Source organism: Leptonychotes weddellii, chromosome 9 (assembly GCF_054177405.1).
Source record: "Leptonychotes weddellii isolate Sample4059 chromosome 9, ASM5417740v2, whole genome shotgun sequence".
NCBI lineage: Eukaryota > Metazoa > Chordata > Mammalia > Carnivora > Phocidae > Leptonychotes > Leptonychotes weddellii.
In genome coordinates, this window is record NC_138377.1 from 76,574,026 (window position 1) to 76,596,327 (window position 22,302).

The 22,302-nt window shown below is 40.8% G+C and overlaps 1 protein-coding gene across 3 annotated transcripts in view; it reads left to right on the forward strand.

The window, feature by feature from the left end:
* The first annotated feature begins 5,888 nt into the window (after positions 1–5,888).
* GOLM2 (golgi membrane protein 2) overlaps positions 5,889–22,302 on the forward strand; it is a 99,495-nt gene continuing 83,081 nt past the window's right edge. The window contains exon 1 of one of the 3 annotated variants that reach the window (XM_006727454.3): positions 5,889–6,529. In XM_006727454.3, coding sequence (XP_006727517.1) covers positions 6,203–6,529 — 327 coding nt within the window. In that variant the 5' untranslated portion in view covers positions 5,889–6,202. The remainder of the gene's footprint in view (positions 6,530–22,302) is intronic. The other 2 variants (XM_081831021.1, XM_006727455.3) reach the window with 2 other exon arrangements.

Sequence of the window (22,302 nt, forward strand, 5' to 3'; positions counted from 1 at the left end):
ACTTCTCCTACCTTCAATGTTATGACCTCTTCTCTCCCTCTAGTTGTGAAGTTTGTTCTGCCAGTCCTCAGATCGATTTCTTGGGTATTCAGAATGATTTGATATTTATTTAGCTGAGTTCGAGGGACCAGGCAAGTCTAGGGTCCTCCTACTACCCCACCATCTTAGCTCCTTGTCAGCATGGTACATATATTAACTCACTTAGTTCACACAAAAACCATATAAGACAGGCATTATTATTATCCCCGTTTGTGACAGAGTTTGTTCTTGCTTCCATATACATTTCCCTCCTTTCCTGTACTAAGAAACTGTAATTTTCAACTGAAGACATTATTGGTGTAGGCTATATTTCCTTGCCTCCTTGTCTCTGGGGGTTACCATGTGACTAGGTTCAGCTCAATGAGAAGTAAGTGGAAATGCACATTTGGAGAAGACTTCTTAAAAGCTGAAGGTAGGTAGGTTGGTGCCCTTCTTCTTTTCTGCTTCCTGGATCAAGAAAGTCATGTCTGGAAGTGAAGATGAGCTCTATACTTGTAGGGATGACAGCAGTGAGCTTGAAGGAGCCTGCCATACCAGTCCTGGATTGCTTGTGTCTGGATATATTTTATGTGAGAGAAAAAAAAATCCTATCTTGTTCAAGTTATTTTTCCCCCTGATATGGAGTCAAACTTAATCCTAATTGATATGCCACTTTGGAAATGGGACACCTGGGGTACTGAAGTTAAGTATCTTGCCTTATGTTACAAAAATAATAAGAGGTAGAGATTTTAACTCACACATTCTTACTCCGGAGCCCACATTACCCCTATAGTACATTCCATAGGAAATGGAACAGGTTTGATATAGGGAAATAACAAAAGTGTGTTCTCTTCCCTGGTATTGGTTGTCAGTTGCCATGGGAACAGGGCACTCCATTCACAAGATAGTCCTCTTCAACTGAGGCAATTCTGAAGAAGGCTGATAACTGAAGGCTCTCTTTTGGCAGTACTCCAGCAGTTGGGGAAATAAGTCCTTTATGCCTGAAAAGGGATCTGGGTTGTGCATCAGAGCATCCACCTTCCATGCATGACATCATACCCCCTCCTGTGCCTGTGGACAAATTACTAATTGGTCATAGCATTCTTCCTCACCTAGCCCAGATATACTTTCTTAAGTTTTTTTTAATACAGTAATTCAGGCATTGTTACTAATTAACTGGAGTTAACACACAGCCTAGTAGCCCTTTTCTCCTAGCTGTCCAAAACCTGGTTGATGTGGGGGGTATAAAAGCCTGGACTCCTCTGACTCAGGACAACTCTGAAGGGCCACCCCAGCTTCAGACTCCAGATAGAACTGGCTGAGGCTTTTGCTGAGACTGCATAACATTCCAACTCTCCCTCTGCCAAGACTGTTTTCCCCCTACTATGAATCTCCATCTCAGAGTCTGTTTTCTGGGGAACCCAACCTGCAACAATGTCTTTATTCACTTATTAACTGTTCTTAATTGGAAGGAAGATACATCTCAAGAATAAGAAAACTCAGTTGTAGCTAACATTATTTGTTTTGGTCTCCCCAAAATTCTTTCTGTTTTCGGTAGACTGACCACTGGCCACAGGGGAGTGTCTTATGCTGGGCCAATCATAATACCTTACTTCCCTGGCTACAGTGATGGATATAAGTGGTGTGCAATGATCAGGCTGGACACCCAGAATCCTTCCCTGGTAAATTTTGTACTGAAAGCCAGACCTCCGTTCTTCTCAGATAAAGGAACTAGCAGGAGGTGACCCTGGGAATGCTGGGGTCATATTTCTTATCTGCAAAGAAAAGCACCATCTGAAAAAAGAAGGAATAAAGGCAAGCACAGGGGAGAAACAGAAAGACTGAGTCCTGGAAGCATTGAGTCCCCTGTAGGTACCCCAGTTCCTGTTCCTCTTCTAATACTACTGTGAACTATCTTAGTATGCTTTTAAGATAAATATAATTTTTTGCTTAATGCAGTTTTGGCTGGTTTTATTTTTTCCACTTGCAATGGAAAGAACTTGCCTAACACATTTGTGTATTTTATATTTCTATGAGCTGCCACCTTCTCTAACCTAGTCCTACCCAGTGTCATAAACATTGAGGAATAATGGGGAAACTGGCTGGCTCAGTCGGTAGAGTGTGCAACTCTTGATCTCAGGGTTGTGACGTCAAGCCCCACATTGGGTGTTGAGATTGCTTAAAAATAAAATGTTAAAAAAAATATTGGGGCATCTGGGTGGCTCAGTTGGTTAAGCATCTAACTCTTGGTTTTGGCTTGTGTTATGATCTCAGTGTCATGAAATTGAGCACTGCCTCAGGCTCGATGCTCTGCATGGGGTCTGCTTGAGATTCTTTACACCCCCCCCTCCCGTGCTGCCATTCCTGCCTCTCCCTGTTCTCTCTTTCTCTCTCTCTTAAATAAATAAATAAAATCTTAAAAAAAATAAATATTGAGGAATAAGCTACAGATACAAAATAATCCATTCCTCTGCTCAACTGCAGCACATAAAGTTTTTTTTTTAAGATTTATTTATTTATTTAAAGAGCCCTTGCGCATGTGCAAGAAAGTGAGTGGGGGGAGGGGCAGAGGGAGAAAATCCTCAAGCAGACTCCCCCTGAGCGCAGACCCCATTGTGGGGCTCCATCCCACGACCCATGAGATCATGACCTGAGCTGAAACCAAGAGCCAGACCAGGCACCCCAGAACATAAATTTTTTTGAGTCAACATAAACTGAAGACATATGCCAAATAGTGTTCTGAGCTCAAAAAAGCATCTGGATTGTACAAGAGAAATAAATGACGTGATTTTTGCCCTTAAAGAAAACTCCATTTAAAAACAAAATTCCTGTTATTCAACCTCACTTGCCCCTTTATAGTAGATGCTTACCCCTCAAATAAATCTTTTTCATCTTTTTAAAATACTTTATTTATTTATTTGAGAGAGAGTGCGCATGAGCAGGGGGAGGAGCAGAGGGGGAGGGAGAGGGAGGGAGAGAATCTCTCAAGCAGACTCCCTGCTAAGTGTGGAGCCTGAAGTGGGGCTCCATCCCATGATCCTGAGACCACGACCTAAGCCAAAACCAAGAGTCCAATGCTCAAACGACTAAGCCATCCAGGTGCCCCTACCCCTCAAATAAATCTTAAAATATTATTTCTCTGTGATTATACTGCCTTTCCAGCTATGTGAACATACTTACGTCTATACTTGATAACCTAAAAGATATCCCCCAAAATAGAAACTGATGATTTAAAAATAATTTTATTTTAGAGCAGTTTTAGAAATACAGAAAAAAAGTGAAAATCGTACAGAATTCCCACATACCCCACATCCAATCTCCCCCATTATCAACACCCTATATGAGCATGGTACATTTGTGACAATAAATTAATATATTATTATTAACTGAAGTCCATGTTTTGTTCGGATTTCCTTCCTTTTCCCCTAATGTTCTTTTTTCTGTTCTAGGATCCTATCCAGAATACCATATTACATTTAGTAGTTATGGCTCCTTATGGTTCTTTTGCCTCTGAAATTTTCTCAGATTTTCCTTGTTTTTGATGACCTTGTCAGTTTGTAGGATTACTGGTCAGGCATTTTGTAGAATGTGCCTCAACTGGAATTTGTGTGATATATTTTCTCACAATTAGACTAGAGTTACGAGTTTTGGGGAGGAAGACCACAGAGTGCTACTCTCATCACATCATATCAAGGATATATACTAATAACATGATTTATCAATGTTATTAAAGTTGATCACTTGGCTTAAGGAATTGACTTTTACTTCCATTTGTTTAATGCTTAACCCAGAACTATCTCTAGGAGAGCACTTATACAGTGTCTCGATATATGTGGATTGGGATCATTTAGTAGGGAGAATAGCTTGAAGAGGTAACCATTAAAATGGAACAAAAACTTTTTCCCTGGGGGAAGAGTGGAAATAGGATTGGTTTTCAAGATTCAGCCTTGCCACCTGCTAGACATGTAACTTTGGGCAAGTTACTTCTGCATCTGTAAAATGGAATAATGGAATAATAAGCACCAAATAGTTCTTTTAAACATCTGCTGAAAAAACGTATGTGAATGTGTTTTATACAATATTAAAATTTTACATGTCAGAATCCCATATAAAAATGAAAACATTTTTGAAAGAGTGACATTTTAAGCAGTTAACACTACTTCATAGTTAATTTTCAACTGCTGGCTACACAAAGCAAGGCCAATATGAAGTTGAGGAAAGGATACATGGGAAGGCTCATTATAGTCCATGATTTCCCATTTTTGCTTTGTTCCCTCTTGCCAAAGTCCACTTGCCATTCAAGACTGGAGCAGATTTCTTTGATCTCATTATTGTTTTTTAAAGATTTTATTTATTTGAGAGAGTGCACACAAGAGCATGGGGGGGGGGTTGGGGCAGAGGGAGAAGCCAACTCCAGGATGAGCAGGGAGCCTGATGTGAGGCTGGATCCCAGAACCCTGGAATCATGGCCTGAGCCACCCAGGTGCCCTGATTTCTTTGATCTTATGAAGCCAGAGCAAAAGGCTCAAGTTTGATGTGAACTAAAGAATAATAGTTTTGGCGTCACTTGCTTTTCTGTATCTATGAGAGAGAAATCATCACTTTTTGAAGGTGCAATAATTCTTCCAGGCTACTCTGGGAACATTAGACAAGTAACTTCATTTTTGAAATGGACAGGAAGCATAGAATAATTATTCAAAGATGACAAGTCTTCCTGCCTCAAAACCATACCACTCTGATTTGAATGAAAATACCAAAGCTTTTTTATTCTCGGGGTTTTATGCTTATGGAAGTTCTTGAACCTGAACTTTGAAAAATAAAGCAACTCCATCTCCTTAAACAGGACAGCCAATAACTTTCAAAACTTTTTATGTCAGGACAAAGGAAATCTGCAGAAAAAACAGAAGAGGTGGGAGCTTTTTCTGCATCATTATGATTAATGCTGAACATATAGCAATGGTTAGCCTGGTGTAATGCAAAACGCAATGAAGTTAGAGTACAGTGATCTGGATCCAAGCCGAACACTGTCTCAAACAAGATATGGGACTTTGAGAAAGTTTCTGGAACACCTTTGTGTCTTGGATTCCTCGCGTGTAAAACTGTGTTGAGAGGGTAACAGAGACTAGGCATGCACAAATAATTTGTACAAGAGCTGTTATTTCTAACCAGAGTGTGCTAGCTGTCAGTATCAGCATTAATTACCATTCAGAGGGCAGCTTCTGGATTTTCTATTTGGAAGCCTCGCTCAAAGCAAAAGCAGCAGCGAGTTTAAGAACAGAACTCATACATTCTGAAGTTCTTCTCTTTCGTGAAAGCAGTAACCTTGGAAACCAGGCTGGCACCACCCCCTTCAGTCATAAAGCTTAGTTTCTCTTCATTTTTCTCTGTAATGTTTCGGGCACCGCTATTTTATGGTCTTTTTTGTTTATTCTCCACATCATTAGCATGAACAAGAAAATCTCCTTTTACTGAATCAAGTACAAAACCTTCGTAGTCGCCCTTTCTGCCGGATGCTCACCTACTGTTTTCCCTACAAAGCGGTCACAGCCACAGAGGTCCTCAAAGACAAAAACTCTCACGAGGACCAGGGTAGGGCTGGCGCTCCCTAAACCCTGGGTCAAGGAAACCGAGAGGGTAAAAACCGAAGGAACTGGAACGCAGATACAAGAGCTAACACAAAGCGCCAAAATTAACACAACACTCTGCCCAATAGCGGTAACACTCGCGAGATAAGAATGCAAAGGGCGAGAGAAACTCCATTTCTCGCGAGAAGAGGGGGCGTCGGCGGAAACTAGGCAATGGCCCCCTAAGCGACCCGGACCCAGCTAATGGGCGGGGCCAGAGTTAAATCCGCCCCCTTCCGGCACCTTTCCCCGCCCCCCAAGCCTGAGGTGTTGGGCCCCGGGTGCGGGCAGCTGGGTTCTCCTGGTTCCACCCGGCTGGTGCAGGGTCGTTTTCAAAGCCTTGGGAACGCGCTCTGGCCAGATTTGAGGAGGGGGGGCGGGGAGGGGCCTGCGGCTTGCGGCCCCGCCCCCTTCTCCGGCTCGCCGGCAGGCAGATTGGCCCGCCTTCTCCTTCGGCCGGCCCTGGGGCCGCGTTCCCCAAGCAACTCAGCTTCTGAGGCCTGAGCTTCTGCCCGCAGGTGTCGGCGACGAGGCCCCAGGGCACAGCCTAGTTCGACCCCATGGTGGGTTTTGGAGCTAACCGGCGGGCCGGCCGCCTGCCCTCCTTCGTGTTGGTGGTGCTGCTGGTGGTGATCGCGGTCCTCGCCTTCAACTACTGGAGTATCTCCTCCCGCCACGTCCTGCTTCAGGAGGAGGTGGCGGAGCTGCAGGGCCAGGTCCAGCGCACCGAGGTGGCCCGCGGGCGCCTGGAGAAGCGCAATTCGGACCTCCTGCTGTTGGTGGACTCGCACAAGAAACAGATCGACCAGAAGGAGGCCGACTACGGTCGTCTCAGCAGCCGGCTGCAGGCCAAGGAGGGCCTGGGGAAGAGATGCGAGGATGACAAGGTAAGGACAAGCCCTCTCCTCTCAACCCCCATAGTTTCTTTCAACCCCGGCGTCGCGGGGTTGGCCCGCCGCGTCTGCTCTATGTCTTCCAGGATTGCAGCCCTGGAGGCTCCCCTTAACCGCCAACAACCCTGTTTAGACTTTTCCCGGTTTATTACTGCCACGTTCTCCAGTCTCCACCAGACGAAACTGGCCTTAAGTTCTGGTTCTCTAGAGTGGCCTCTGTGTGGATGCCGCCTTTTCTCCAAGCTCAGCTGCTGAGCTGGCAGTAGTAGTCATCTGGCCTATGTGGCAGTCTTAGGTTTACAGATACACAAATCTGGAGACTGCCAGATTTGGTCTTGGTATTGTTGCCTTATCCGTATTCCGTGCATACTGATCAATATTAATTTCTTTAATTAAGGAATGGGGCCCCCTCTTAACTCTTGTGTTTATATATTTTTTAAGTAGTATGACTTTTCTTAAACTCTGTAGGTTGATATGTTAAGTAGTTGAATCAGATGTTACTACCTTTTCTGTGATCAAGGTGTTACGGTAAATGGGCTCTGGAGTCATATATGAGCCACACTTGTGACCTGGACATAGTTAATAGAAAATTATGTACTCAATTTGAATTGTTAATGACATTAGCCAAAAAGATAGAATCTCTAATTATGTTCTAAGCAACAGAATCTCATGTCAGTGTCCTTGTTCTTGAGAGAAATAAAAATGAAAATTCTCATGCTTAAGTAGTTCTTAGGATTGGTGTTTTATGTAAATGGAAAGTCATACAAAGTTTAAATTTAAAAAGTTTGAAGCTGGACTGTAACTAGACCTGCTACTGAATAGTCTTTTTTTCTCACTCACCAGCATATTGGAGTTACATTATTAATTTATGACTTATGCAATTTCTGTTGGTATAGCAGAGTTGTGAAAATTTCTGGGTGGGCTAAGTAGATGCCTTTTTTCTTGACCCTTTATGGTAATCTTCACATTTTTTGTGTGTTCCTATTGTAATTGTAAGTTTTTATTTTGTATATCAAAATCATTTGTACTAAGTCATTATAAATTAAAATCTCCATGAGCTCCAGCTTCCTTATTGTCATCTTCCTCCACCTGACTAATTTCATGCAGATTGGGGCCCTCAGGTAATTACTGCTCTATAACCCTCTCCTTTTGCACATAACATAGACATCCTCTGAGAGGAGCAACACATCAGGAAATTTATACATATGCTCTACACTGAACTCTGAAGACTGAAAAATTCTCTTGGGTGGAGTAGGCAGAAATCTGTGAAATTTTGGAGTATTAAAATAAGGTCTTCAGACTTGGCTAGGCATTGCTATTCAAATTCTCTCCAATCTAAGAGGAAAGATAACTTTTTTCTAGTCATTTATATTCTGGGTTCCATTTCTTCCATCTACTGGTCTGTAATTATGTTTCTTTTAGTATGTTTTCACTTTTACCTTCAACCAGGTAGGGATATCCCCCATTCTAAATTTTTTTTTCAAAATTCCTCTATTTACTGCCTTTTCCTAACCAACCAATTTCTTTTTTTTTAAAGTCATTTTCACTTAAGGATGTCTTTTTTTATTACTTTTTAAGATTTTATACATTTATTTGACAGAGAGAGAGAGCACAAGCAGGGGGAGCAGCAGACAGAGGGGGAGGAGCAGGCTCCCCGCAATAGGGAGCCAGCCCTATGTGGGGCTCCATCCCAGGACCCCGGGATCACAACCTAGCGGAAGGCAGACGCTTAACGGACTGAGCCACCCAGGCGCCCCACCAATTTCTTTTTTTCACTTTCACTGCTATAAACTACAATTATTGGTGGTCTAGAAATGCTTCATCTACTTCTTTTATCATTTCCGTCCTAGTCTTTTTTTTATTATGCTTGCCATCCTTCTTTCCTCCCCTTTCTGAAGCTATTCTCTTAAAGTTCCCAAGTGACAGTGTTCCTACTCCAATCCAAAAATTTTTTTTATTATCAATCTATTTAATCTCTCAGTAGTTTCGTTCTGTTGATTGTCTCTTTTTAGAAACCATCTCCTTTCTTGAACTCTCCAGATTTGCTTCCTACCTTCTTCACTATCTTCTTTATTGGATTTGTTTGTTTGCCTCCAGCCCCCTAATAATGGACTCTATTCTTGGGCCTTTGCTTCCCTTGTAGAATAGTGTTTCTCAAAATGGTGTTAAACAATACTTTCCTAGGAATTGTTTATAAGTGGTCAGGATTAAAAAGGAAAACCTTCTTTTTTGGAAGTAAATGTTAAATATTATAAGTAGAATGTGCTCTTCTTGGAGTTCATGATGCCTGCTAGCATATAAAGGCTCTGTTGGTAAATAAGCCTTTTTAATTTTGTTTAACCTAGTCTCTCAGTTAATTTGATCACAGATTACTATTTTCATGGCCTACTTGTTATCATGGTACAGAAGAATCCAGCAAAGCACACTAGTTTGGGAAATGTTGCTGTAGGTATCTTAACTACTTTTGTTTGGATAATTTATGCAACTGGCTCGCAGATCTAAATCTCTCACTTGTATGTCAGTTTCATATTGTGTTAGCTATAGCATCTTTGTTGCAGTGCTTGTGCATGTTTGTTCTTGGGGTAAAGGAGGGGGCTTTGAGCTCCTAATAGAAAGGGTAGTTTTGGTCCACATGAACTATAGATGAAAGTTCTCTCTTAGAGGTGTTTCCTTTATTGCTGCTACTCTCTTGATATCTGGGGAAGTATATGGCAGCTTAAAAAACATTTCAAGCTTCGAGGACTGCAGATACAGCTTAGAATTCTAACTCAGTTTCTATGATGTTGGGCAAGTTATTTAACTACTTTGGGTTCATTTCCTCATCTGTACCTACCTAGGGGATCATAGTACCTACCTAGGTATTGTACAGATCTGAGATCACATATATGGAAGTATCAAACTAGACACATTACAAATCAGATTGTAGAATAAACAAAGCCTAAAGCTTTATTATTTTCTATAACTGATCTAAAAATCCCTCTGGGTGGTGATAGTGTTGGAGGAAGGAGAAGTAAATTAGACAATGAAAAGTGTCTCGTTCATTTTAAAACAGACTTGTTCATTTAATGTAGTCTCTTGGGTAGAGGCCCTGCCTTTTAGGGTTTTTACCTATAGACACTGGTGGTGGCCTGCTCAGTGTCCATTCATACCCCCTTCACTTTTGCAGACCAGCCCTATTTTGTCTGATATGTATTCTTCCCTTTGTGACTCAGGGCTAAGTCCTGATTGGTCTAAATTGAGTATGATAATCTCATTTTTCTTCCTAGTGATTAATTTAGGAGGGGGCTTATGATGTGGCTGGTGAGTTGTGAGGGGAAGTTTTCCTTGCTCCTTAAAAGAATGGCACTTGGATCTCTATAGTATTCTTACCCCAAATCTAAAAATCCCCAGTCTAATCTTGAGAAAGACAAATTCGTACTGAATGACATTCTGCAAAACACCTGACAAGTGCTCTTCAAGAGTCTCACTTGGGCGCCTGGGTGGCTCAGTCGGTTGAGCGCCTGCCTTCAGGTCAGGTCATGATCCTGGGGTCCTTGCTCAGCGGGGAGCCTGCTTCTCCCTCTGCCCCTCACCCCACTTGTGCTCTCTCTCTCTCTCAAATAAATAAATAAATAAAACCTTTAAAAAAAATCCCCAAAAAACAAAAAAACAGAGTCTCACTTGAAGAGATGGTCTCTTCTTCTGTCAGATGTTGTTCCTTCTGCATGTGATACCTGAAATGGAGACTACAAAAGTGCCAGGAGAGTCACCTAAAGAATGGCTGAGGCACTGAAGATTATAGAGTAGAATAGTGTAATAGAATATTGGCATTTGTTAGGTGAGATAAACATTTTTCCTTATTGTTTAAGTCAGTCAAATTAAGATTTCCTTAACTCCATCTTAAGATGTCCTGTTAACATTCTCATTGTCATGGTAGTCTGAGGTGTAGGTTAAATTTTGTATATTCCCAAGGCATTGTGGGCAGTGACCTCAGATCTGCATGTGATTTTGGGGGTCTTCAAGAGTCTTTTTTTTTAAAGATTTTATTTATTCATTTGAAACACAGAGATATATATATAGAGAGAGCATGAGCAGTGGGAGAAGCAGAGGAAGAGGGAGAAGCAGACTCCCCGCTGAGCCAGGAGCCTGATGTGGGGCTCGATCCCAGGACCCTGGGATCATGACCTGAGCCGAAGGCAGACGCTTAACCATCTGAGCCACCCAGGCGCCCCAAAGAATCTTTATCTTAAGTAACAACAGTGGTGTTTGGATGCCTGACTAGGTACTTCTTTTACAGTCTTTTGGAGACCATGATCCTATGGCGGCATCACCCCCTGTATACCCACCTCCCTCCAATAGATGTTTCACACCAAAAATGCCTTCACCCTGCTGAGCTGCTTTAGTTAGGATGTGTGTGTAGGGGGTGTTGGCAAGGCAGTCCTTGCTCAGGCTGCTTTTTCTTTTCTTTTTTTAAATAAACTTTTAGGGGCGCCTGGGTGGTTCAGTCGGTTGAGCAGCCTACTCTTGGTTTCGGCTGGGGTCATGATCTCTGGGTCTCTCAGGGTCAAGGGATGGAGTCCATTCTCAGGCTCCATGCTCAGTGGGGACTCCGCTTCCCCTCTCCCTTTGCCCCTCTCCCTGCTCATCATGCTGTCTCTCTCTCTCTGGAATAAATAAATAAATATTTAAAAAATTAAATAAACTTTTATTTTACAACAATTTTAGATATATGGAGTTACTGCAAAGATAGTACAGTTTCCATATACCCCACACCTAGTTTCTCCTATTACTAACATCTTACATTAGTATGCTACATTTGTCATAATTAATGAACCCCTGTTGATACATTATTATTAACTAAAGTCCATTTTAACTAAAGTCCATACTTTATTCCTCATTTTTTTCCCTAATGTCCTTTTTCTGTTCCAGGATTCCATCCAGAGTACCACATTACATTTAGCCTTATGTCTCCGTAGGGTCCTTTTGGTTGTGACAGTTTTTCAGGCTTTGTTTTTGATGACCTTGACAGTTTTGAGGATAACTGGTCAGATATCCTTCAATTGGGATTTGTCTGATGCTCTTCTCTGGATTAGATTGAGATTATGGTTTTTATGGTTTTTGGGAAGAAGACCACAGAGGTAAAATGTCATTCTTATCACATCATATTAGTGGTACATCTCTCAAAATGACTTCCCACTGTTGATGTTAACCTTGATCACCTGGCTTGAGGTAGTGTTTGTCCTGTTTCTCTACCATAAAGTTTCTCTTTTTTTCCTTTTTTTTTTCACGCTGTACTCTTTGGAAGGAAGTTACTATATGCAGCCCACACTTAATGAATGGGAGTTATACTCTTATCTCCTTAAGGTCAGAGTATCTCTATAAATTATTTTAAATTCTTCTGCATGGACCTTTGTCTCTTTTCCTTCATTAATTTATTAGTCATTTACATTAGTATGGATTCATAGATACTTATTTTATACTTCAGGTTATAATCCAATGTCACTTTATTTTTTTGCTCAAATTGTTCCAACTTTGACCATTGGGAGCTCTTTGAGTTGCCGCCTGCATCCCTTTGACATAATACCCATCGCTGTGACATGCCCCTTCCTTACTCTCTGGCATTACAAGATGCTCTAGGCTTATCTTGTATATTTCCTGCCCCAGTCCTAGAATCAGCAATTTCTCCAAGAAGACCTGGTTCCTTTTATTTGAAAATGGTATTAGAGACTAAGATCTAGGTGCTAGGTGTGCTACTGTCAGGCTAGCTTTGGGAGTCTAGGAATCCCAACTCCGAAGGAATCAGAAAGGTGATATTGGACTTCTTCCAATTTATTATACTGTCCTGCCATTTTCAATCTGTTACCTCTGTTACCTGGGCTGTTAGAACACAGAAATAACTTAAGGGAGCTTAAGCTGTTCCGGGGAAGTAAGAAGCAAGCCCTACTTCTGTGGGATTTTCCCCATATTTATCTTATTTTTTGCCATCCTCCTAAAGGAGTTCCCCCAGAGGGTTATATTAGTTTGCTAGGACTCCCATACAAAATACTACAGACTGGATGGCTGAAAACAACAGAAATTTATGTTCTCACAGTTCTGGAGTCTGGAAATCCAAGGTTGAAGTGCATCAGATTGGTTTCTTCTGGAGCCTCTCTCCTTGGCTTGCAGATGGCTGCCCTCTTGCTACTTTGTTATCACATAGTTGTCCTCCCTCCCTACCCCCCTGTCTGCTTTGCACACAAATCCTTAGCATCTCTTCCTCTTATAAGGACACCAGTCATAATGGATTAGCACCCCACCCTAATGGCCTCATTTTAACTTAGTCACCTCTTTAAAAACCTTATTTCCAAATAGGTTACTTTCCGAGGTACTGGGGTTTGAGACTTCAATATATGGATTTTTGTGGGAACACAGTTCAGCTCATAAGAAGGATGAATCTATGATACACAACAATGCCTGCCTTTCCTCTTTCTGTCAGAAAGGACTTTCCTTCTGTTTCCTGTGTGTAGGGCATTTCTTTTATCTGACCTTGAATTCTTCGTATGTGTATCTTATATTAAAGCTGTGTGGTCCACATGAGCCAAGTCAAGTTCTTGATAATTAAAAGGAGCTGTTAGAATGTAGAAATAGTCCTCCCCCAAATTGTTGTGTTACTATAAATGCAAAAAAAAAAGAAAAAAAGTCAATTTTGAGGTTTGGAGCTGAACAATAAATAATCTCTTTTGCCTTTAACAACCACAGTCTTCCCTGAGGCAGTATGTAACATCAGTTAAATAAGGAAAAGATTATGTGCCAGAAAGGAGGATGGGAAGCATATTACCTTTTTTTTCCCCGCAAAAAATACACTCAGTGTGTGTGTGTGTGTGTGTGTGTGTGTATGTATAAAACCTTGGCACGTAGTGGATATTTATTACTGTGGACTCAAATCCTGTTGCTGCCATTTAGTATGTGTGTAACCTTGGGCAAATGACTTAACTTCTCTGTGCCTCACTTTCCTCATCTGTAAAATGAGGACAATAATAGTTACCTCTCATTCTTGTAAAGTTTAAATGAATAAATTTATTAACATGCTCAGAATAATGCCCACCATATATTAAGAAAGAAAGAAAGAAAGACTCAGTAAGTGTTATATTAGCTATTATTCCACGGCTACATCCTGCCTTCTTTCCAGGATGTAGAGAGTTCCTACCTAGATCCGGTTCCACCTCCAGTCTACCTGCCTCACCCTTTGCCCCTGGTTGGTTGACTTTTTTTCTTCCCCCATTTCCTGGTCCATTTTTAGTGAGGCTTAGTTGACTCCTCCCATACTTTTCTTAGCTAACTCTCTGGAGCCTGCCGGTTCCTCTGTGATTTGAGGATCAACCTTCTACAGTTCTTCTAATATGCTGCACATGATAATTCCTGCCTTTGCTCTGCCTCTTCAGTCATAATCTGGTCAAGTTTATTCATAAACCATACAAAATTCATACCTCTTCTCCAAACTATATCGCTTTCATATTTTCTTGGCCATGCAACCATTATTAAGACTGAGGTTAGAAATTTTGGTGTCATCTTTGATTCCTAGCATCTGATAGTCAGTGATTCAACATACAGAGGAGTTCCTTGATCAGATTGAGTTAAAAAACATCATTCTGGTTGCAGAATAGAGAATTGATTGGAAAGGAAACAGCAGTAGCTTCCTAACTAGCCGCCTTGCCCAGGTCTCTCTTTCAGTCAGTTCCTCCCCCTTAAGCAAATTGATCTTCCTCAAACCTTACTTTCAGAGTGGCTATGTCACTGCTTAATTCTAACCTTTAAGGTCTTCCATGGAGTGGCTTCAACTACCTTTGGCTCCCACTATCTCCTGACTCAAACTGTGATCCAGACATGTTATTTTGTTTACTTTGTCTCCCCACCTGCCTCTCTGTGTCATGTTAATTCCTGTTGTTTGACTCTTAGTCTCTTACCTCTTTTCTGTGCATATATTCTATCATTCTTTTACCCAGCTTTTTTTTTTTTTTAATAGATTTTATTTATTTGACAGAGGGAGAGAGAGAACACAAGCAGGGGGAGAGGGAGAAGCAGGCTCCCCGCTGAGTAGGAAGCCCTATGTGGGGCTTGATCCCAGGACCCTGGGATCATGACCTGAACTGAAGGCAAACATTTAACAGACTGAACCACGCAGGCGCCCCTTTTACCCAGTATTTTATCTATGTCTGGGACTTCTGCCCCAGAGCGTGCTTTTCCTTCCTTATATTTTATTTACACTTACTATTTGAACCACACTAATTTATTTTGTTTTTCATTTTTCACTAGTAGCTTCTTATATGTTAACGTTGTCTTCTCAACAAAAAATTAAGGAAGGGCCATATTTTAAATTTTTTCCTATGGGTTCTTTTTTTTTTTTTTTTTTAAAGATTGTATTTATTTATTTATTTGAGAGAAAGAGAGAGAGACAAAGAAACAGCATGAGAGGGGAGAGGGTCAGAGGGAGAAGCAGGCTTCCCGCTGAGCCGGGAGCCCAATGTGGGACTCAATCCCAGGACTCCGGGATCATGACCTGAGCTGAAGGCAGTTGCTTAACCAACTGAGCCACCCAGGCGCCCTTTCCTATGGGTTCTTGATAGTCCTTAGTGCTGATACAAAGTGTTATGGGTTATTGGATTAGTGTGGACCCTGATCCACTGTCTTGTATCCTTATGAGAGGACCTTTGGACATGGTTACACAAGGAAGGAAGGAAAGAAGAGCATGACACAATGGAGGCCTTGACTGGAGTGATGCATCTACAAGCTAGAGAATGACAAGGATTGCTAGCAACCACTAGAAGCTAAGAAAGAGGCAAGGAAGGATCTTTTCCCTAGAGCCTTCAGAGAGAGAGCATGGCCCTCTTAATTTTGGACTTCTAGCCTCCAGAATTGTGAGAGAGTAAATTTCATTTGTTTTAAGTTTAAGTGCTACTGAGTTTGTGGCACTTTGTTACAACAGCCCTAGGAAAAAACTAATACAAGATTCAATAGAAACTCCAGCAGACTTTTTTGTTGTTATTGAAACTGACAAGCTGATTCTAAAATGCATCTGAAGGGGCGATGGGTGGCTCAGATGGTTAAGCTTCTGCCTTCCGCTAGGGTCACAATCCCAGGGTCCTGGGATCAAGCCCTGCATCCCAAGCAGGGAGCCTGCTTCTCCCTCTCCCTCTGCTTGCCACTCACCCTGCTTGTACACACTCTCTCTCTGTCAAAAATAAATAAAAAGTTAAAAATAAAATGCATATGAAAATGCAAATAACCTAGAATAGCCAAAGCAATTTACAAAAAAAAAAAATAAAAAATAAAAAAACGGACAAAGTTGGAAAGGGGAAAAGAAAGAAAAAAAGTCTTTTCAACAAAAGATACTGAAACAATTAGATTTTTAAAAAATTTTTTTAGGTTTCTTTTTAAAGATTTTATTTATTTATTTGACAGAGAGAGACACAGCCAGAGAGGGAACACAAGCAGTGGGAGTGGGAGAGGGAGAAGCAGGCTTCCCACTGAGCAGGGAGCCCCATGCTGGACTCAATCCCAGGACCCTGGGATAGCCACCTGAGCCGAAGGCAGATGCTTAACCACTGAGGTACCCAAGCACCCACAAGTAGATATTTTTATGGGGGAAAAAGGAACAATAACTGCCACCTTACAGCATATACAAAATTAATTTGGGGCACCTGGGTCGTTTAGTCAGTTAAGCGTCTGCCTTCAGCTCAGGTCATGATCTCAGGGTCCTGGGATTGAGCCCCACATCGGGCTCCCTGCTCAGTGAGGGGGGTCTGCTTCTCCGTCTTCCTCTCCCTCTGCTGCTCCCCCTGCTTGTGCTCTCTCACTGTCTTTCTGTTAAATAAGTACATCAAATCTTAAAAAAAAACAAAAAAACAAAATTAACTTGAAATGAATCACAAACCTAAATGTAAAAGGTGAAACTGAATCTTCTGGAAGATAACACAAGAGAAGATATTTGCAACTTAGGATAGGAATGGATTTTTGAGGACACAAAAAGAATGAACCATAAAGAAAAATATTGATAAATTGGACTTTCAAAGTTAAAAACTCAAAAAACACTACTTTTTAAAAGAAAAGGGGCACCTGGGTGGCTCAGATGGTTAAGCGACTGCCTTCGGCTCAGGTCATGATCCCAGGGTCCTGGGATCGAGCCCCACATCCGGCTCCTGACTTGGCAGGGAGTCTGCTTCTCCCTCTTCCTCTGCCTCCTCCTGTTCATGCACTCTCCTCTATCTCTATATCTCTGTGTCTCAAATGAATAAATAAAAAAAAAATCTTTAAAAAAAAAAAAGAAAAAGCAAGACACAGATTGGAAGAAACATTCACAGTACATTTAACTGACAGAAAATTGTATCAGAATATATAAAAGCTTCCTGAAACTCAATAAGAAGAAGATAACCCATGGCGAAAATGGGTAAAGAGGATTAGGAGGTACAGGCTTCCAGTTATGGAATGAATAAGTCACAGGGATAAAAGTACAGCATAGGGAATATAGTCAATAGTAGTGCAATAGCATTGTTTGGTGACAGATGGTAGCTATACCTGTGATGAGCATAGCATAATATATAGAGTTGTCCCATCATTAGGTTGTACACCTGAAACTAATGTAACATTGTGTGTCAACTATATTTCAATGAAAGTAAATAAGACAATCTAATTTTCCAAAATGAGCAAAAGATTTGAAAAGACATTTCATCAAAGAAGACTGATGAATGGCAAATAAGTACATGAAAAGATGCTCAGTATCATTAGTCATTAAGAAAATGCAAATTAGGGGCGCCTGGGTGGCTCAGTCGTTGGGCGTCTGCCTTCGGCTCAGGTCATGATCCCAGGGTCCTGGGATTGAGCCCTGCGTCAGGCTCCCTGCTCCACGGGGAGCTTGCTTCTCCCTCTCCCTCTGCCTGCTGCTCTGCCTACCTGTACTTTCTATCTCTCTGTCAAATAAATAAAATCTTAAAAAAAAAAAAAGAAAATGCAAATTAACACCACAGTGGGGCACTACTACAGACCCATTAAAATGACTATCGGTTAAAAAGACTTACAGTTCTAAGTGTTAGTGTGGATGTAGAGCAACTACAGTTCTCATGCAGTGCTGGTGGGAGTGTAAAATGGTATAACCATTTTGGAAGACTGCTTAGCAGTTTCTTATAAAGTTAAATATATACCTACCATATGACCCAGCCATTCCACTCCTAGGTTTTTACCTAAGAGAAATAAAAACATAAACCACAACAAAAAATTTATACACAGACATCCATAGTAGCTGTATTCACAAAAGCCCCAAACTGGAAAAACCCAAATGTCTATCAGCAGGCAAATGGATAAACAAAATGTGATAAATCTGTAGAGTAGAATATTACACAACAATAGAATGAATTACTCATATACCCAACAACATAGATGAATCCCAAAACCATTGTGCTGAGTGAAAGAAGCCCAACATAAAACAGTACATAGTTAGGATTCCATTTATATAGCTTTCTCGAAAAGGAAACTAATCTATAGTAATAGAAAACAGAACCGTTGTCACCTGAGGCCAGGGGTAGAGGAAGGGATGACAAAGGCATGAAAGGAAACTTTGAGGGGTGGTCACACAGATGTATAAAGCTATCAAAAGTCATCAAATTGTATGCTTTAAATAGATGCCGTCTGCTTTATGTAAATTATATGTCAATGAAGTTGTTTAAAAATAAAAATTAAGCATGTCATAAAAGGAGATGAAGAAGCCAGTCAATGTCCTTAACCATAGCTTACAAATCTTTTAACAATCCACCTCCAGCCTTGCAGTCCAGCATCAAATATTATTATTGAGAAAAAATTTTGCCCTTAAGGTGAATTTAAATTAGATACACAGGATTGAAATTATAAGGTGCAAATATATCATTTTATATTAAATAAAAAAAGGCTTCCTGTAGATAAGGTTTGAATTCATCCTTAGCGGAAGGACCTAGTTTGCCGGAGAAAAAGAATCAGACATGGAAGGTAACAGGCAACATTATTCAAAGGAGGAGCTACCTGGCCAGGAAGAAATAGGGCAAGAAAGTTAGATAAAGTTACTTAGGAATCGGAAAGAGAACCGTGTACCTCTGAAACAAATAATACAATATATGTTAAAAAAAAAAAAAGAAGAAGAAGATAGCAGGAGGGGAAGAATGAAGGGGGGGAAATCAGAGCGGGAGACGAACCATGAGAGATGATGGACTCTGAAAAACAAACTGAGGGTTCTAGAGGGGAGGGGAGTGGGGGGATGGGTTAACCTGGTGATGGGTATTAAAGAGGGCACATTCTGCATGGAGCACTGGGTGTTATACGCAAACAATGAATCATGGAACACTACATCAAAAACTAATGATGTAATGTATGGTGATTAACATAACATAATAATAAAAAAAAAAGGAAAAAAGAAAAGAAAGAAAGAGAACCTTGAAGCAATGGGGGAGACTGAAATTACTGCATACCTAGCCTGTGCCTAGAGGGAACCTTGGACTTTCAGTCAAAGGAAATGTTAATTTTCTTCCAAGGAAGAAGCTAAAATGGACAAACTTAGGTCTTAAGCCACAAAAAATTAGTTCTTCTTGCTTAATGAAGTCACAGTTTACAAAGTTCTCCTTATCACTCAGAGGACAGATACCACATACCACACTATTAAAGATTGTTTCTCTTCCTCTATCAAGCAGGTAGAAGGAAGCTCCTTGAATGTCTTTTTACCTTTTCTCTGCATAACTAAATTGTAGCCATCAGTTTTTTTTTTTAATATTTTATTTATTTATTTGAGAGAGAGAGCATGCACAAGTTGGGGGTAGGGGCAGAAGGAGAGGGAGAAAGCAGACTCCCCACTGAGCAGGGAGCCTGGGATCATGACCTGAGCCAAGGCAGATGCTTTACTGACTGAGCCATCCAGGCACCCCATGTAGCCATCATTTTTCAAGGATCAATTTGTTTTATGATCTCCATGGAACCTCCTGGGATCACTCCCTTAATAGGGGAGCAAAACAAAGTAGAGAAATATGAAAATAAAGGGAGACAAAAAAGAAAAGTGGGGACAGGTTTCAAAGATCTTTTTAGTATAGAGTGAGTGCTCAATATATTTTTGTCAGTTTAAGTAATATATTCAGGTTTAAAGAGAACAATACAAAACTGTACCAGTGTACCCAGGAAAGAAAGGAACTAACATTATTGAATTTCATCAAACTCTGCTGTACAGGTGTTTACATATTTTATTTCATTAATCTTCTCATTTTATGAATGAAGAAACAGGCTTAAGAGGTAAGACAGAATTCTAAACTCAGGTCTTTGATTGCAATAACCCTTGTTCTTTCTAGTAAACTATGTTGCCACACAGTATTTTATATATATGTTTAAAAATATATAAAATTAGGGGCGCCTGGGTGGCTCAGTTGGTTAAGCAACTGACTCTTGGTTTCAGCTCAGGTCATGATCTCATGGATCGTTCAATTAAATCCCGCATTGGGCTCTGTGATCAGTGGGGACTCTGCTTGAAGATTCTCTCCCTCTGTCCCTGCCCTCTCTCTTTCGTGCACGTGCCCACCCCCCCACAAATAAATAAATAGATAGATAAATCTTTTTTAAAAAGAAAAAATATATAAAATTATATATATAAAATAAAATATATGATATTATATAAGAGCAGTTATCTCACCAACAAATTAAATAACTTTATTCACTATGTGTATTAGTTGCCTAGGGCTGTAACAAAGCACCACAAACTGAATGGCCTAAAACAACAGAAACTTGGGGTACCTGGGTACCTCCAACTCTTCGTTTGGGTGCAGGTAGTGATCATGGGTCATGGGATTAAGCCCCACGTGGGACTCTATGCTCAGCAGGGAATCTGCTTGAAGATTCTCTCCCTCTGCCCTTACCCCACTCTCTCTCTGTCTCTCTCTAAAATAAATGAATAAATCTTAAAAAAAAATAAAACAACAGAAACTTGAAAAAAAAGTTCCAAAACTTGTTATCTTACAGTTTTGGAGAATGGAAGTCCAAAATTAAGGTGTTGTCAGCATCATATTCCCAATGGAGCCTCTAGGGGTAAGATTCTTCTAGCTTCTGAAAACATCAGGTGTTCCTTGGCTTATGGCAGCAGAACTCTGCTCTCTGTCTGTATCTTCTGTGGCTGTCTTCATAATATGTCTGTGTGTCTTTGTCTCTTCACATGGTGTTTTCTTCCTTAATTCTGTTTTCTCTTCTTACAAAGATACTGGTCATATTGGATTAAACTCTACCCGAATCCAGTATGACTCCATTTTAACTTGAGTACATCTGCAATGATTCTGTTTCCAAGTAAGGATCATTCACAGGTACTGGGGAGTTAGGACTTCAACTTATATTTCTGGGGACACATTCAACCCATAGTAAATCTAGAAATCAATTTGGAGTGAATGGAATCTTAGCAATATTGAATATTTCAATCCATGTATGTGGTGTTTCTCTATTTTCTCTATTTTTTAGCCTTCTTTAAATTCTTGCAGCAACATTTTATAATTTTCAGTATTTAGCACTCCCACATATTTTACTATATTTATTTCTAAGTATTTTGTGTACTTGATGCTATCAAAAATGGAATTATATCTCTTATTCAGTTTTCTACTTGTTCTTTGCATAGAAATGTTATTAATTTTTGTGTATTGATTATTTCCCTGCACTAGAGCTCATTAGTTCTAGTATTAATGGAATCTAAGGAATTCTAAGGAACCTACAAAAAAAAGCCACAATACTCATTAATAGGAGCTTTTTTTGGTAGACTGCTTAGAATTCTTTATGTGTATGATCATGTCATCTGCAAATAAAGACAGCCTTTTCCCCCTTTCCTTTTTTTTTTTTTTAGAAAGGGGGAAGGGGAGGGACAGAGGGAGAGGGATTGAATCTTTTTTTTTTTAAGATTTTATTTATTTATTTGAGAGAGAGGCAGATAGTGATGGAGATAGCGAGAGAGAACACAAGCAGGGAGGAGAGCGAGAAACAGGCTCCTGCTGAGCAGGGAGCCCAACACGGGGCTTGATCCCAGGACCCTGGGATCATGACCTGAGCCGAAGGCAGCCACCCAACCAACTGAGCCACCCAGGCGCCCCAAGAGAGAGATTCTTTTTTTTTTATTATTATGATGTTATGTTAATCACCATACATTACATCATTAGTTGTTTTTTTTTTTTTTTTAAAGATTTTGTTTATTTATTTGACAGAGAGAGACATAGTGAGAGAGAAAACACAAGCAGGGGGAGTAGGAGAGGGAGAAGCAGGCTTCCCCGCGGAGCAGGGAGCCAGATGCGGGCTCGATCCTAGGACCCTGGGATCACGACCTGAGCCAAAGGCAGACGCCCAATGACTGAGCCACCCAGGCGCCCACATCATTAATTTTTGATGTAGTGTTCCATGATTCATTATTTGCCTATAACACCCAGTGCTCCATGCAGAATGTGCCATCTTTATAAATTTTTTTTTTTTTTTTTTTTATTTGCGAGAGAGAGAATGAAAGACAGAGAGCATGAGAGGGAAGAGGGTCAGAGGGAGAAGCAGACTCCCTGCTGAGCAGGGAGCCTGATGTGGGACTTGATCCCGGGACTCCAGGATCATGACCTGAGCCGAAGGCAGTCGCTTGACCAACTGAGCCACCCAGGCGCCCCAGAATGTGCCATCTTTAATACCCATCACGAGGCTAACCCATCCTCCCCCCTCCAACTCTAGAACCCTCAGTTTGTTTTTCAGAGTCCATCATCTCTCATGGTTCATCTCCCCCTCCGATTTCCCCCCCTTCATTC